This window comes from Thamnophis elegans, chromosome 8 (genome assembly GCF_009769535.1).
Source record: "Thamnophis elegans isolate rThaEle1 chromosome 8, rThaEle1.pri, whole genome shotgun sequence".
NCBI classification, from domain to species: Eukaryota; Metazoa; Chordata; class Lepidosauria; order Squamata; family Colubridae; genus Thamnophis; species Thamnophis elegans.
In genome coordinates, this window is record NC_045548.1 from 29,868,143 (window position 1) to 29,886,120 (window position 17,978).

At 34.9% G+C, this 17,978-nt stretch overlaps 1 protein-coding gene across 1 annotated transcript in view; it reads left to right on the forward strand.

The window, feature by feature from the left end:
* The window catches only part of LAMA3 (laminin subunit alpha 3), a 160,140-nt gene that overhangs the window by 16,178 nt on the left and 125,984 nt on the right, over window positions 1-17,978 (forward strand). The window contains 6 exon segments of the mRNA XM_032222910.1: window positions 10,005-10,122; window positions 10,710-10,828; window positions 12,212-12,382; window positions 16,503-16,600; window positions 17,146-17,261; window positions 17,664-17,782. Coding sequence (XP_032078801.1) covers window positions 10,005-10,122; window positions 10,710-10,828; window positions 12,212-12,382; window positions 16,503-16,600; window positions 17,146-17,261; window positions 17,664-17,782 — 741 coding nt within the window.

Sequence of the window (17,978 nt, forward strand, 5' to 3'; positions counted from 1 at the left end):
ATAACAATAAAACTAACTAATTCAGAAGAACCATAGGCTAATAAATTAAAATCAACAGGATTTCTAACAAGGGTGCATAGGGTTAGACATCAAAGTCCTTAAACCCTTTCTCAGCTGTTCCTGTTCCTGTTTCTATTGTGCTGATGGAGCCCATGCTGGGGTTTAATCCAGTTAGCTTGTTTGTTCTTTTTTCTTCCTAGGGAAATATGCATTGCATTGTTAGGAAACATTAGTTGTACTATATGGTAAGCCACTCATTAAAATACGCACAATTAGAGGAAAAGTGTTGCAAACAGATCTAAATACTTTTTGAAAAATGCCATGTTTCTCTTATTCTCTCTGATTAATTCCCCTTCCTATATGATAAATATAGGATTTCAGATTTCATTAAGGTGGGGGAAGTGTTGTGGAACAAAATATTCTCATGTTTTCTCTCCTGCAATGTAAAAAAACCTAAATGTGTTTTTGGATTGCATGCAAAGGAGAGATTCTAGCTGCCCATATTCATAAAGGGTATTGTTTAACATTCTTCCTGGGCTGTGATAATTGTTGAAGCTGGTTTTGTTTATAAAGTCTATCCAGAAAGCATGAAAAAAATAGATGCATATAAAATTCAATAGTACTATTTAAAATGAGATTCATAGTAATTAAACCAAAGGAAATATAGCCACAGCTAGTTCCTTTTCTCAGTGGCTAAATTCATACGTCACACCAAGCTATGACTTTTAAACCATGGCTTGTTGACTTGGCTGGGTTCATTTCTCAACTTAAGTCAGAACAAAGCAAACTAAACAAAGCTTCTTGTGTGGCTAGATCCAAGCTAGTTACAAAGAGTTTTATTCTTTCTCCAGTAATTTGATCAGAATAAGAATACAATTGAACCTCACATTCAGTTCTTTTAATCTTATATTTTTAATGTGCCCTTTCTAAAAAAAAAAGTGAATCAAACAAAATTCTCCATTTGCTTAGCCTTTGAACCCAGATTTTTAGGACAAAGTGCTCAAAGCATTTTTGTTTTCTTCTACATGCAGTTTTTAAATTCCTAGTTCCTTTTGTCTGTGTCAAAATCAATACATTTTCCAAAGTTCATAGAAAATGACCAAATGAAATCTTCATTCTATATAAATTAATGGCCCATCACAAAAATGATAGTAGAGGGAAATTTCCAGCCATGAAAACATTTCCTAGGTAAGGGAGGGAGGGAGGAAGGAACAAACGAAGGAAGGAATGAATGAAGGAAGGAAGGAAGGAACGAAGGAAGGAATAAAGACATACATATTGTTCTGCTCTACTGCAGCATAGTGATAGGCTGGTTCATATTAAGCAATGTTAGCACTGCAAGTGAATAACAGCTTATTAGAATTCCAAGGTGTTATGTAATATACTTTGCCCACAATAAAAACCTGCAGGTAACAATACAATCATCAACCTGGCTACCATTTCTGATTCTTTTTGCCCTGCTTTCTCCCCTTCCAGTTCTTCTATTGCTATTTGTTGCTTTACTTGTATTCTTATCTTAGCTACATCCTTCTCCTCTTCCCTTCAGTAAGTATAGCTCCTTCCAGATGTGTGCTGAATCTTGGAAATATATCCTTGGTTTTCAAATACTCTGCTTAGTTTTTAGGAACCATATGGACTCACATACAAGCCAAAGATTTTAAGTGTTCAAAATACACACACCCAAATCAGGTTAGGTGTTTCTGCGGATGAGTTTATCCGTAAATATAAGCAAACTTTTAAAAGATCTATATTTCGTGTATATATTCACAGATAATCCAATCCAAACAGATAAACCAATCTTTGAATTTTTTAAAACTAAAATGCCATTAAAATGCAGATCATTTAACCACAGGTGGTACACTTTTCATGGAATTTCTGTTTAAAAATTCAAGGATTGGCCAATACAGGTGTGTGTGTGTGTGTGTGTGGAACACCTCAAGCAATTTCAACCAAACTTGGTACATAGATGACTTAATCTCTGGAAACAAACACTGTGGGGGTAAGACACCCCTAAAACCCCTTGTGGGGGGTGTTCTGTTAAGATACAGCCTGTTATGCCTTGAAATGGCTTCTACTTTACAGCACAGTAGAGTTGCCATGATAACGGCTTCACAGTACTCCGCAAGGAGGCTCCTTCTGGTAAGGGTGAAAATCCAACATTAGAAATTACGTCTGGTCCAGACATTTTCCCCCTATAAATAAATACCCGGGCATATAAGAGGTAAGTGATGTTAGTAAAATAAGACTTGTGAAGGATTCATGGGTTCTTACATTGTGAAATTGTAAGCCTCTCAGAGTCAACATACTGTATGTGTGTTGAGCAACTATATAAAATTGTTGGATAAATAATAATAAAAATACTCTCTGTTGAACTCAGAAATGTAGTGACTCAGAATATCCATGGCTTCCATTCCTCCCTCTAAGTTGCTCCTAATTTTTAGCAGCACATTCATAAAATTTTATGAAGTACTATGGTGAAGTTATCAGTTTCTTAAATTCTATGCAGCTTCACGAAGTGGATCCGTATTTCTGCCTATCCCAGTTCTTAGTGGATTGGGTGTGTTTTCCCCAGATGACAAAGTCTGGGTTCACCAAATACAGGCCTTGTACCAGTGGTAGGATTCAAATAATTTAACAACCGGTTCTGTGCCCTAATGATTTCTTCCAATAACCAGTTCACCAAATTGCTCAGAAAGTTAACAACCGGTTCTCCCGAAGTGGTGCGAACTGGCTTAATCCCACCACTGCCTTGTACATTCTTCAAAATGCAGTGAAGCAGCTTAAAACAGTATGATTGAGGAACAGTACAAGATACTAGATTTCCATTGCCCCAGGTAAAGTAATAGACGCATTCATAAATACGTGCACAGGCATGTACACTTACGTACACCTCTTTACCAAGATCAGTGGAGTGCAGAAAATGTCTGGAAAAGTACACTAAAATATTGAAATTTTTTTTGAGAAGATATAAAAATTACCACCACACCCATTGATTTAAGATACGGTCAATTCATATTAAATACAATACTTAGAAAATATCCTGATTTTTAGAGCAATTAAGCAGGACTGTGCTGTTAAAATCCATGGGATCTGCTGCTTGAGTAAGTGGTAAAAAATTTACAAGCATCTTCTAAAGAAGCTTTATAAGTAGACTATTTGGCCAGTAGTTTTGTAATTTACTGTAGGTTAAATAATTTGAAAATATCTCCCTCCCTCTCTCCCCCTCCCTCTTTCCCTCTTCCTCTCCATCTCTCCCCTCCCCTCTCCTCTCCTTTCTTTTCTTTCAAAAAATATCATTCAATATGTCCAATGTTAAAATGTTTTGCTCCAGCCTGTATTAATTAATGTAAGTGTTCATCTCCTTTAATTGTAATCTATAGTTTGCTCTGGTACCCTCTACTCTCCAACCATTAGAGTCACATCCTATCATTTAAAAAAAAAGAGAATTCAAGACAATAACATTTTCCCATGAGAAGGATTCTTATTTTAAATTCATCTGGGCCATTAGTCTGTAACTTTCAAAAATCAAAGTCCCATCCCCTCTTTTGTAGATTATTCCAAAAGAATGTTTCATGGCCTTAAATTTTAATTTAAAACTTCTTTCACTATGGATTGAAGGAATATTATCCAGTGCTGTAAAACCTGTTGATCCAAAGGTTCCTACTAGCTGAAAACTAGTTAACAAGCAATTTCAGAAAGGGATTACAAAAGGGATTGCAAATCTACAGTAGTGCAATTAATGCAAAAAGACATCTATTCCCTTGTCTTCCTGAATTCTGTCATTCAGTCTCCTTAGGAGAAACAACCATAGGGAGCATTTGTGGGTGATCTCAGGTCTTCTTCTTGTCTGGAGAGGAATTATGAAGCCATTCCACTTGTTTTGCATAATTCTTAATTCTGTCACAGTTGTCAGATCTGTTTTTAGGGGAAATATTTTCAGTCTACAATTTCTTCTGTGGAATTTCAGATAAGATGATTATTTTTACCAAAAAAATATGCCCTGTAGTTCCTGTACAGTAGAACCCTTTTCAGTTCTGAAACTGGTACGTAGAAAGATGTATGAAATAATTAACTATTCTTAACATAATACAGAACAGCAAACTACTTTAATAACATTACAATGCTAAAACCCATCCTTTTCCCTAGCTAGAATTATTTTTGATTCAATATCCAAGCTGAGACAAATAGACCTTGTGGCCTCATGAAGTCCTTTGTCAGAAGAACTAACTGACTGAAGAAAGTTGAAACACCTTCCTGTTTACAAAGTGTCCCATGAATATCAAACCACACCCCATGGTGCTCTTTCTTTCCGAAAAGTCAAGTTCCTGCTTGTTTCCAGTTTTTTTCAAAGAACCTCTTCCCTTGCTTAATTTTTCTTTAATATTTATTTGCAGATCAGTGTCTTACCCAAATTGCACATACTGCAAGGATTTTGAAAAAAGTTACATTATCTTCTTTTACTGTGTTGTAATATATTATTTCTGAGTTGTTTATCATTGCACCCGTAAGCAGCTAGCTAAAGAGGTCAAGAAACATCCCCAGTTTTTGATGTGGATTGCTAACTACTGCATGCAGGTCCAGCCTTGCCTGCCTGATGAGGAAACTTCTCCAAAGCATTTTCTTCCTTACTTTTCTCTGCATTATAGACAAAAACAGGGAAGTACTATGTGCAGTCAGGCTTCCAAAATGACAAGTTTTAGAAATAATAGAAGAAATGTTATTACCCTAACAAGTATTACAAGTACCGCAAAAATGTGGCCTGGTTCAAATAAGTCACTTATCGCTGGTGGATTATAAATGAAAAGGGGGGTGGGGGTTAAATAAGGTCAACAAAAGTATTTGAGGGTGCACCCTACAAATGTAGACTGAAGGAACATGGGATGTTTAGTCTGTAGAAAGAGGAATGAGGGGAAACTTACCAGCTATGTCTAGGTACATAAACAGAACTACAGTGAAAATGTTCAAAAGCTGTTTTTCGAGTTATGTAGTGGGCCCACTGGATGGAGAAAAATGGCAGAAAAAATTACTTATACTTATATTCAGCAAACTAGTAGATTTGTTTATAACATCTCTATTTTAGAGACACAATCCAAGCAATCCCAACATATTACAAGATAAGCCTCCCAAACTATTCTTTTTCCTGCATTGAGAGAATTGCTGTTCTGTTTATAGCTTTAACTATAAGAGATGGACAGGCTGAGCCCAAGGAAGGGGTCAAATGTGTCATGAGTCATGAATCCCTTCATGCCCACAAGATATCTAACTTCAGCCCATCTTGAATTCCAATTTGTTTTGTAGTAGTTCAGATTCTTTTTTAAAAAATATATGTTTTATTAATACATTTTAAACATGTTGTCTGGGTACAATTAGTCTTGAGTACAGATACAAAATAATCATAATTATAGTCATAATTTACATATCAATATTAATCACACAGTAATAGTACGATTATCTTATCCATTTAAAAAATTTCAGTATATAATTATTTTATCCTTTTAATCTTTCTAACCTCTGTTTCTGCTAATTAGCCATTGGTAAAGCAAGCCTCATGTTAAGAAGTATTCTGTTTCTTCCTTTTCTTTTCTTTTAAGTGTAATCTATCCATCTCAGCATATTCTAATATTTTTTTAATAACACTTTCCTCTGCTGGGATTTCTTCATTTTTCCATTGCTGTGCAAACACAATTCTTGCTTCCCTTAACATGTGTAAAATTAAATATGTATTCTCTTTATTATACTGTTCTGGTAAAATACTCAACAAAAATATTTCTATTTTGGAGACATAATCCAAGCAATCCCAACATCCTAATCCCAATCCAAGCCTCCCAAACTATTATTTTTCCTTTCCATTGGGAGAATTGCTGTTCTGTTTATAGCTTTGACTATACAAGATGACCAGGCCGAGCCCGAGGAAGGGGTCAAATGTGTCATGAGTCATGAATCCCTTCATGCCCACAAGAGATCTAACTTCAGCCCACCTTGAATTCCAATTTGCTTTGTAGTAGTTCAGATTCTTGTAGAGTGCTTAAGTTGGCAATAAATATTTATATTCACTTGAACTGCCTGGATTTTCTGATTTCCCTGTGGCTTGACATTGACTCTATTAAGATTTTATGGAAAGATGACTAAACAACTTTGAGAAATAAGTAAATAAACAAGGACTAGAAGGTAAAAACTATCTAAATGTACTGGTTCATCACCATCAAATACATAGTTGGCTTACCTACTTTAATACATTTGGCTAATGTTACAGAGTAAACAGTTCAAGATTATGATAGTGTTCCAAGCAAAAGATCATGAAAATTGACAGAAGGTTTAAGACAAGTGAAACTGAAGGCTTGTGCGATAAAAAAATGCTTACTCTAGAGTAATTTTACTGAATTGAAACATATCCTAGATTCAGGAGCCTAGTTACATGTAGCCCACCTTATCCTTGGAAATGAAAATATTTTTTTATTAAAACATTTTTATGTTTGATTATTGTATAGCACTGATAAAATGTCCCTTAGTTTACTATGACATATCCAACAATATTTTGGACACGTTTTTGGGAAATAGAATAATTGAAAAACATATCACTGCTAAGGCCGCATGAGACATGCTGATGTATGTATGTATGTATGTATGTATGTATGTATGTATGTATGTATGTTCCAATTCTTCTAAGCCTTCTCACCTTTTTAACAGTATATCTTGCTTTTGGGAGGTATATGTTTTGCTCAGAGAAACATGCAATTTTGACATTTGGCATCCTCACTACTGATTTTTTTCTTAATTGTAACACCAGAACACCAGTCTTATTGAAGACCCCAGATGGGAAAAGGGCAAGCATAAGACATTATAATACCTGAATGTAGCAGCAAATGAAGAACTTCTCCCAGGTCAAGAAGCACAATATCCAAAAGAATACTACTATACTTATTTTGAAATAGGAAGCTGTAAAATCACACAAAATCCTATTTACTCATCTGGGTAGTACCATGTTTAAAACACAGTAATAACCATAGTTTCTCTAATGGTTCTAGTGGGAAATGGGATGTCTTCCTGCATACTTCTGTCCTGGGGGGGAAAAAGACATCCTAAATTGATGTGATACATTTTAAAAATGTTGTACAACATCTTACATCTTAATATAATTAGTATATTATGAAAACTCAGCCAATGGTATTTTATAGGATAATCCAGGGGTGTTAAACTGGTCACCTTTGGGCTGGATGCTTCATGCGCAGGTCATGTTCACCCTAGCTCCGCAAAGGGAAAAACTGCTGTGATGTGTCACATGACAACAATGTAACACGGAAAGTTTGACATCTGTGGAATAAACTATCTTTAAGCAAGTTATAATTGAGTGAACTTCAGCTTTAGAAACATAGCTTTAGACTCTAAAAATATTTATCCAATTTTCACTCATCAGCAGCAGTGGGTACATTATTGAATAAATGATATAGAGCAGACTCACTAATATAGGTGCCTGTCAGATGTCCAAAGGTGTGAATTTCAGTCTCCATCATTTCAGCTAGTTTGGCCACCCCTTAGATCAGCTGACAATCAGTAAAGTTGTAGTACAATATACTTAAAGTAACAAAGTTAGAGAGGGCTAGCAACCATACTGTGATGATATTTTAGACTGCTTATACTGCTGTCTCAAACTTTCTCACCAGTGATGCTTAAGATCACTTTAAAAATACAATTGTTGGATAAAAGTAGAATAACTGAAAAAAAAGAACAAATATAAAGTAAAACTAAAATGCATAAACTATTACATGAATTCATGTAAAATCAATAATACTTTTTTACGAATCAGCCAAAGGCATGGTTACTAAAGTAAACATATTGGATTTTAAATGTTAATGGAAGACACAATTCTCAGTAGTTACTTCCCACATCAAGACCAGTATGCTTTTCCATGTCATACTCTTGGAAACGAGTGCATTTTATGACTTGCTTATGGATTTCCTATAGGCAGAGGTAGTCCACTGTGGACATAGAATAGAAGCCTCTTAGCCAAGTTAAAAAGTTCTTTGCTCTGCTTTAGCATAGATAATCGTACACATTTATGGTATTTTCCCATACTAGATTAAACTATGAATCCATTAAAATCACACAATCACCTGTTTTGACTGGCAGTAGTTCTCCAGGCCTTAAGCCAAGAAAGAGTTTTCACATCATTTATTAGCTAATCCTTCTTGCCAGGAATTGAATTTGGGAGCTTTGGCATGCAAAACATGCTTTCTGAAGTTTTTTCCTCCTTTTAAAGATTTTGAGATTACAGGCAATAAAATATTCATATGAGTCCAAATCACCTTTCTTGTCAGTTCTTTCTCCATGTAATTTTTTCTCAGTTGAATCTCAATGATTTAGTACAGAGGGATAAAGATCACATGAAGGAATATATTACTTTATAATGCCTTGGTAAGGCCACACTTGAAATACTGCATTCAGTTTTGGTCACAACAATGTAAAAAGATGTTGAGACTCTAGAAAGAGTGCAGAGAAGAACAACAAAGATGATGAGGGGACTGGAGGCTAAAACATATGAAGAACAGTTGCAGGAACTGGGTATGTTTAGTTTAATGAAAAGAAGGACTTGGGGTGACATGATAGCAGTGTTCCAATATCTCAGGGGGTGCCACAAAGAAGAGGGAGTCAAAATATTCTGCAAAGTACTTGAGGATAGGACAAGAAGCAATGGGTGGAAACTAATCAAGGAGAGAAGCAACTTAGAACTGAGGAGAAATTTCCTAACAGTTAGAACAATTAATCAGTGGAACAACTTTCTTCCAGAAGTTGTGAATGCCCCAACACTGGAAGCTTTAAAGATAATGTTGGATAACCACTTGTCTGAAGTGGACAAGAAGACCTCCAAGGTCCCTTCTAATTCTGTTATTCTATATCTAGTAAAAGGAATTTTAAGTTGAGAAATTTAAAATATTTTAAAATGTCTTGGGATGATATTTTAACAACAAGCTTTTCTGTCTTGAATGAGCATGTTTGATTAATCAATTCTTTCAAATATTAAACTATACTTTGGATAGTGTTTCCACAGGGCAATTATTATATTGACAAAGTCCACCTACACTCCTTTTTATTGATTTATCTAATAGTAACTTTTTATAATTGTCTCTGAAATTCTTTGTTTTTTTAGTCTGTTCAACGAAGTCTGACTAGATGAATCTTGATCTACATTGATAAATAGAAAGGCTTTGTTTTTTGAACAAAGGCCAACAATTAACCTTTGATTGACGTATTGTAATTTTAAAAATGGGTGGTTCACATCAGAAATGAAATGAAATTTGAATTCATCTAATTTCTAGTTAAATGTAATTATAATTTAATTCAGTTAATATACAGTATATTCCACTCATGTATAACTTTTCTCTGTTGTCACACTAGATATTAATTTGCTAATATTTTTTGAAAATCTCTTGGGGTTGCTGTCAAAGGTCCTTCTCATGTCTAATGTCATTATTTTCAATCCTTAAATTATTAAATGTCAAAATGATCACTAGCTAATTCATACATAATATCAAATAGTAATAGCAATAGCACATAGACATATACTGCTCCATACACTTTCCAGAACTCTCTGAACAGTTTAAAATATCAGCATGTTGCTCCCAACAATCTGGCTATAATTTTACTGACCTCAGAAGGATGAAAGGCTAGGTCAACCACAAGCCCATCAAGATCAAACTCTAGACTGTTGGCAGAGTTAGTCTGCAATACTTTGACTTTTGACTTTGACTTTATTAGGATTTGTATGCCGCCCACTCCCTAGAGACTCAGGGCGGCTACTGCATTCAAATCACTGTGCCCAGGACAGTATTAATCTTATGTTAATAATTCCTCCAAAAATGTTAATGATTCCCCTAAAAGTACATAGGACACCTAGAAATGGATGCCAGCTCACTATCAATAAAAAAACTTAGCTTACTCATTCTACTATATAGTATCATAGTGCTGTCAGGTATATTCTAACGTTCTTTTATATATTTTATTACCAGTTGTTCCATGTGGCCTATGTCCTCATCAAATTTGCAAATTCTCCTCGTCCAGATTTGTGGGTATTAGAGAAATCAATAGACTTCGGAAGAACATATACACCATGGCAATATTTTGCCTGTGAGTATGAACCACAGCTCTTTGAATGTTTATAGTACTTTTTTCTTCAAAAAGAAAAAGAAAAGAATTCAAGCGAATTGAATTTTATAGAGTTAGCCATGCTGAATTGTACACAGAATGAGTCTAAAATGCTGTTCCCTAATTCATAGTTAAGGTAAACAATAAAGTCAGGTAATAGTAGTGGGACCAAGATACATTGTGGCTCATGCCTATGCTAACCCAAAGTTTTCGTTACTGTTTAAAAGAATTCATAAGGTGGCTTCATTCTCTTCAGAACTAGTGTGGATCCTATATAGGTTACTGTTTACCTTCCTTTTTCTTCATTCTGTTCCCTGATTAAAATTCATTAAACATTAATATTGTAGTAAGTCAATAATACTTTGACACAACTTTGTGAGAATGCCCATACACTTTGGAGAACCTAAGAGCAAGGAGGAGGATTTCAGATGCCAAAGCTGCTCCAGCATGAGCTCTTGTGCTTTGATGATATCATGTGTCTTACTTATAAATCTTATTATCAAGACTAGAAGAAACAATTAAAAATACCAGAGACTGAACTAAAAGTGACTTTCTTTTTTAAAAATTAGATTCTAAAGCAGGCTGCTGGGAACGTTTCAGAAAGGAAGCTAACAGTCCTCTCAGGAAAGATAATGATGTCATTTGCACAACAGAATATTCTCGGATAGTGCCTTTAGAAAATGGAGAGGTAAGCTGAAGTCATCAGTATTCTAATGCTTGCCATTCTGCCATTGTTCAAATGTTATTGCATGTATTCTTTTAATACTTCTAGCACAATAAATTCTAGGAACTTGGTTTGTCATTATCTGTGAATATTCCTTCTCATATCTGGGGTTACATTTGCTGCCTTATTCATTTTATCCACTTTTCCTACTTTACTGTGAGTTGGATTCAGTAATAGTTTGATTTAAGGAAAAGCCCACTTTGAAGATAACTCCTTCTTCCAGATATCCTTTCTTGTTTCTCTAGTCCAGTGTTTCTCAATCTTGACAACTTTAAGATGTGTGGACTTCAACTCCCAGAATTCCACAGCCCAATATGGGAGTTGAAGTCCACAAATCTTAAAGTCACCAAGGTTGCAAAACACTTCTTTAGGCTATTCTAAGTTACACTACTGACTATTCATTTTGAGGCTATTATTTTCTTTTTTATACACCGTTATTTTTACATAACCACCAAACCAAGATGAAACAAATACCTTAGTTTGGAATTAGGAGCATCAATATAAAGATAGACTTGTTTCCCATATCAGTCGGTTTTCTTAAACCAATAACATTTTACTGGTATGAATAAAGTTTCCAGTTTGCTCATAAAAATGTTCCGTGAACTGAATTCTGAGTTAGCATAATTTATTAGTATACTACAATGAGCTGTTGTTCAAAAGAATTCTGAACCTGTTCTTGCTGATGGGGAAGTTCCATAAGAACATTGTGTATATTCTTTTTGCTATAAAAAGCCTTTGATTAAAAGAACTTTTTCTGCTTATTTATGTATTTCTTGACTCTTCATGCTACAGCAGGAAATAAATACACATCGATCAGTGTTAACAGTATTCAATCCTCTAGTAATGTACAGATTCCTATTACTGATATTTGTAATAATCATAGTCAATTCTTTTGAACATATTACTTACTCAATTTTTGTTCTAGTCAGATGAGCAATCAATGTTAAGGATGTTAATCATCCTTTAGTTTATCATGAACTGTGAACTTAACCAATATTTCATCAAAGTTTGAAAATATGAAAAGACGTAACTTGACAATTTACAAGGGTTTCTTTCAAGCTCTGTTCAAGTACCACCTGACTTTTTAAAGAACTTACACTTCATCCAATTAACCATTTGAGAATGGACAAGCCCTCTCAAATGTAAGCCAACATACCTTTAAAATTCCACATATTCAACCCCAAAAATGGGTTACTAATGGGAAAGTCAACATAAGATGGGTGGAGAGAAAGATTAAAACATAAGATGAATGCTAAAATCATTTATAGATGTATTCTTAACAATTTTTAAAAATATTGAAAATAAAGCAGTTACTATTGATGTATCCATCTCTCTTTTTTGAATCAGATTGTGATATCCTTGGTAAATGGCCGTCCAGGAGCAAATGATTTCAGCCATTCTTCCATACTTAGAGATTTTACTAAAGCCACAAATATTCGTTTACATTTCCTCAGAACCAACACTCTTCTTGGACACTTGATCTCTAAAGCTCAGCGGGATCCAACTGTGACACGCAGAGTGAGTTCCTGTTCTTTTTGACAGAGGGAATCCATAGATAATAATGGCATTATTCTGCAAAACCTTTGATCGATTTTTAATTAGCTTGTACTTACTATTGATAAGTTAGGATATAAACATTCCATTTAATTTTCCATATTATAGTGTTGAATATTGCTTGAAATTCAGATAGAGAGCAAGGACAACGAACTCAAAACCCTTTCTGTGTGTTTTCATATATGGCAACTTTTTATTGAGTAAGAATATTGTCCGTTGAGTTTAGCTTTTGTAAACCGGCATAATCTTTACAGAGTGTTAGGCAAAATGATTGTGCATGCTTCTTGTACCCCAGAGACTTCTAAAAAACTTGAGATGGCAAAGGAAGGTACAATAATTGTATCTGAAAACATCTCCACTTCCGCAGCATAGCAATTCAAATGGGTTCGCATCTGTCACTAAAATATGGCTAATCCCCTGTTAATGGATACATTTACCTGTGCAATCTAAAAGCTTCTTTACAATAACACTTTATATCCCCAAAACCACAATTTTCTTCTTGAATGTATTATGAAGATTAAATTCCTGCGGACTTTTAATGTATGTGAAAGACTTGCATTGATGAAAGAGGGCAAACTTCTCAGTATATTTCATTAGTGCGTTTTTGTGACAGTTGTGGGTTGCATAGTATGAAAGAGGATCTTAAAGCAAATATATTGCGGGAACCCTAACTGCCCTACTGCAAAAGAATAAAATATTTTGGGAAATATTAAAAAAGGCAGGATAAGAACATTTCCCCTAAAGGAGAAATGGAAAAAAACCAGTCTCCCTGCCCCCAAGCAGAAACTGAGGAGAGCAGTTTTTAGAAATGCAGATTTGGCAATCCATTTAAGATAGGATATTTTGAAACTCCTTGCAGCACAACTAACAAAGGCAGAATGATAGGATTAGAAAGCAGCCCCTCACCCAAGATCCAACACAGGATGAAAGCCATTAGCCATGATGGGAATTGCCCTTTCAGAACACGAGCCCCTTCATTGCACTACCCCCAGAACAGTTCAAACTTCAAAGTCACAGAAACCTATAAAGATCCATCCACTCATTCAGCCATTTGTTCAGCTGACCCAGAACTGCACATTGTCTTTGTGGTTCTGTTCAATAAACCAACTTTCCATATTGTTTCCAGTTTCTTTCTTCCAGCTTGGAACTGAACCAGATGGATTTTTCTTCCAACAATATTTTATAGACATAAAAAAGATGGCTCTGTTAAAAGTATTCATATCTAATGAACTGCTTTTCGCTACAGAAGTGTACAGGTATGCTGGCAAAAGTGGTATGGTAGTAGAGATAGCCAGCTGTTAGTTGCAAAGTTATTATAACTAATGCTGTGATCTCCTGAAGATTGGAAAGTCCTTATTTTGGGCAGTCTTAAAAAACATGAACTGTGGAGGCATAAATGACTCAGATTTTTTTTTAAATTGCAGGATACATTTTGTTTAAAGCTACTTTTTTTTTTGCTAACAAAGCTGGGATGTGTATTTTCAATATTTTGCAGGCACAGAATAAAATGCAGGCAAGTGATCTAAGGAGAAAATTTGCTTCAGCTTGCAACATGGTAGAACGGTATTAGAAAATATGAAACACTTTTTAAATAATTAGAAATCTATAAACCAGATGTATAGACATAGGTACAAATAGAATTTGTAACATAAAACATTTTTCTTTTCCTGGTCAATGTGAATAAAACAGCAAATCTGGTTCATTTTCATCTTCTTAAACTATTCATCAGTACATTGCTGGTAGGGTAAATAATATATCTTTCTTACACATACACACACACACCATTCTTATTGACATTTTCAATGAGTCATCCCAGACAAGTATAACTTTATCATCAAATATCTTGGTGATAGGGAGTGGTAGCAAAACAATGAATTGTTAATTCTTTGAATACCATTTTGATTATTAAGGCTTGAAAATGACTTCTAACCCAATGCTATGAGTATTTATTCTGAATAAATGAGTAAATACTCATTTACTTGGAATTACTCTGGTCCAATGAGCCTTATTCAAATTGTAACATATAGGAATGCAGTACAACCCTTTGTTAATATATCCAGAAGTTCCACTCAATTCAGGGAAATTTGTTCAATGTGATTTTTTTATAAGCTTGAACCCTTGATTTTAATTGGGCTCAGGGCATCTCTACAAATAGTAATGGAAAAGAATTGGATAAATAATATTGAGGAATGACCAAGTATTTGAATTAATAATGTAAAGGATATTATACTGACCATTGAGAGAATAATGAAGGGAAATTACTTTTTAATATTCTGCTATATTATATGTATATAATAGAATAGAATTTGTTCTAAGGACTGTTGTGCCATCAATCAGTTGTTCACCACACTGATAGATTTTCTTCCGTGATTTATCCATAGCCTGATATTTTAGATTTTCCAACAACACTCCCTTCACGACTGCAACTGAGTTACTATTGGTCATCATCTTCTCTTCCACCCCCCACCTTTTCTCAACATTAAAGCTTTCTCAAGAATGCTAAGTTTTGGCATATTGTGTCCAATACCAGCGTTACTGTAAATATAAATAGACAAATACTTTCCCCAAATCCTGAAATAATCCTATATTTAATCCTAGTTTAAGCTACTTCTGGGTTTACTGTCCAAAATCTCAGAATCATTCTTTCAAACTGAGTTAATAAGGCAGGGTACAAACAGACATTGCCCTTAACTCAATAGAGTTGTTTTTACAGCATGTGGCACTAAAGTTGATGAAAGGTTGATAAAATAATGATAAACTACGAGTACCTGATATGGAGAAGGGGAATTGAAGAGAAAAGATGAGATGAAAATTTGTGCCATTGGGAAGCTGCCTGCTCCAGGGTACCAATATAGAATTCTGCAGAAATATTCTTGCACACTTATTTTTGCATTGCAGATGAACCACAAATTAATTGACTTGGCTGCAGATGAGCTGCAGAACTGTGGCAGAATTGAGGGAACATTCATGGAAGGACTCTCAGTCACCCTATGAAGGGTCTTCATTAGCCTTTTTAGTATCTTTAAAATAGACAAATTTTATGTTAATTTTAAAGATAAGGGAACTATAATGTAACTGCCAAAAGACACCAAATGAGTCTCATAGCTGAGCTGAAAGATTTCAGCCCTGCATTCATAGCTGTATTGTAGCAACTTTTTTTCTGGGGGAAGTCTATAATATGCTCCCCATACAGCTTTTTAAGCTCTTTACCTGTTTATTATAAGTATTAATACAATTCCCTCCCTTTCCTTCCACTGTTTCTTGTTTTCTCTTTCACCTATAAAAAAACAAGGGACAAAAAGCCAGAAGTCTGGTAGTATCTTTTCTGATTAACAAATGTTATCAAAAGGCATTTGCACTTTTTGAGAAGTTGCTACCAACCTCTTTCTAATGCTTTACCTTAAGTAATATACATGTTTGGAGAATATACTGTATTTTTTGTACTATAAGATGCACCGGAGTATAAGACGCACCAAGATTTTGAAGAGATAAATTGTTTAAAAAGGTTTTTGCACTCTGCAGGCCTCCCAAACCCTCTGCATGCCTCGTTTCTTGTGAAAAGCATGCAGAGAGTTTGAGAGGCCTGCAAAGGGGACTGGATGGGGTACAAACAAGCAAAAAAGACCCATTTTTCACAAAAACAGGACCATTTTTTTGCAAAAAACAAACAAACAAAAAACCAGGGCATGGATAGGCTTTGGGAGGCTTGTAGAGTACTCCTGGGGACTGGGGGTGGGGCAAAAAATGGCCCATTTGTTGCTCATTTTTTCCCTCCCCAGCCCCCAGGAGTACTTTGCAGGCCTCCCAAAGCCTATGCACAAAGCCCATTTTTGTGAAGGGAGCAGTGTTTCGAGAGACCAAAAATGCTGTATTCAATATATAAGATGCACTCAGATTTTCACCCTCTTTTTTTGGGGAAAAAGGTGTATCTTATACTCCAAAAAATACGGTAGTTGGGCCAAATCTATATTTTTAAGCAAATAATTAGTGTCCAATTTACATCCATAAAAATATTTGACATGACTTTTTGAAAATAAATTGCTTCTTCTATTTGTCTACAAATCTTATTTTTTCTGTTATCTAGTACTACTACAGTATAAAAGACATCAGCATTGGTGGACAATGTGTTTGTCATGGACATGCTGATGTATGTGCTGCAAAAACTGACCCAGATTCCTACAGGTAAAGTAACCAACTGTACAATCAAAACAACAGTTCTTACAGATGATTTTTTGTTTATGTTTATAAAATAATGGAGATGATTTGGGGATTCTCCTTGCTCCAAAAATCTCAGATTATAATAAAGGTTATTCATCCATCCATCCCCATGGCTATGATAAAATGAGTTTTGTTTGAAAAAACTATTAGTCTCCCGTATGGGCTTTTTAGTACAAATGTGGAATATACATTTCATAAACAAATATGTTAACATTTGAATTTGTATTATTGGATTAGGAAGGGTTTTCCAAACTTGTCAACTTCAAGACTTGTGGACTTCAGCTCCCAGAATCCCCCAGTCTGAATGGCTGGCTGGGAAATTCTGGGAGTTGAGTCCACAAGTGTTAAAGTTGACAAGTTTGGAAACCCCTGGATTAGGACATAACCTATATATATATATTATTTTTTTAAAAAAAAATCCCGTAAAGAAATAAGATATGAAAAGTACAACAAAAATCATGAAAAGTGCAATAGGGGAAACTTAACTGAGAATTACTTAATAATTATAGGTACCAATGTGAATGTCAACACAATACTTGTGGGGAAACCTGTAATCGTTGCTGTCCAGGGTATAATCAGAAAAGTTGGCAACCTGCAACAGCCAGCAGCCCAAATCTCTGTGAACGTAAGTCATGCAGAAAGACAAGTGTTGCTTTATTGTAAACACAGGTCACATTTGAAAGGTTTATATTGTATAATGATAACATGTAAATGGGAAGTAAAACAAATTAAAAATGAATCCCACCGTTGCTCTGTATTTCTTCAGATTTGACCTGTGATTCTGCAATTTTCTAGAGCAATTAAATAGCCTTTTAAAAATCTCTTGTGTCAAACCAACTTGATTAAAGTTGGTAGGTGGGAATGCTTCTTGATTCAAGCTGAGCACATATTATCTGCCTTGCTGCTGATTGTGAAAAAGTCAGGATGCATGTGCAATTTGTGATGCTATTTTTTTAAAAAAAATCAGTATTCCTTTGCTCATTTTCTTCTGTTGTTAAAAAGAATTTTAACCCACCATCTTTCTCAGCCTGCAACTGTCATGGCCATGCCTTTGACTGCTATTATGACCGTGAGGTTGAACGACGCAAAGAAAGCTTAAATCTTAATGGACAGTATCAAGGGGGAGGAGTCTGCATTGACTGTCAGGTAAATCCCCCATAACACCTTTTGTAGTTTGATAAGTGCATGAAAGTTGCAAATGGCATGCTGAACTTCAATTGTTCTGGGCTACAGAAGAAAGTAATTTTCTATCACTCAAAGCTTTATTCAATTTTGATTACTAACTATGCAGGACTATTCTGTAGAATTGAACTATTTTAGGCTTGTAGGGCTGTTTCTAAGT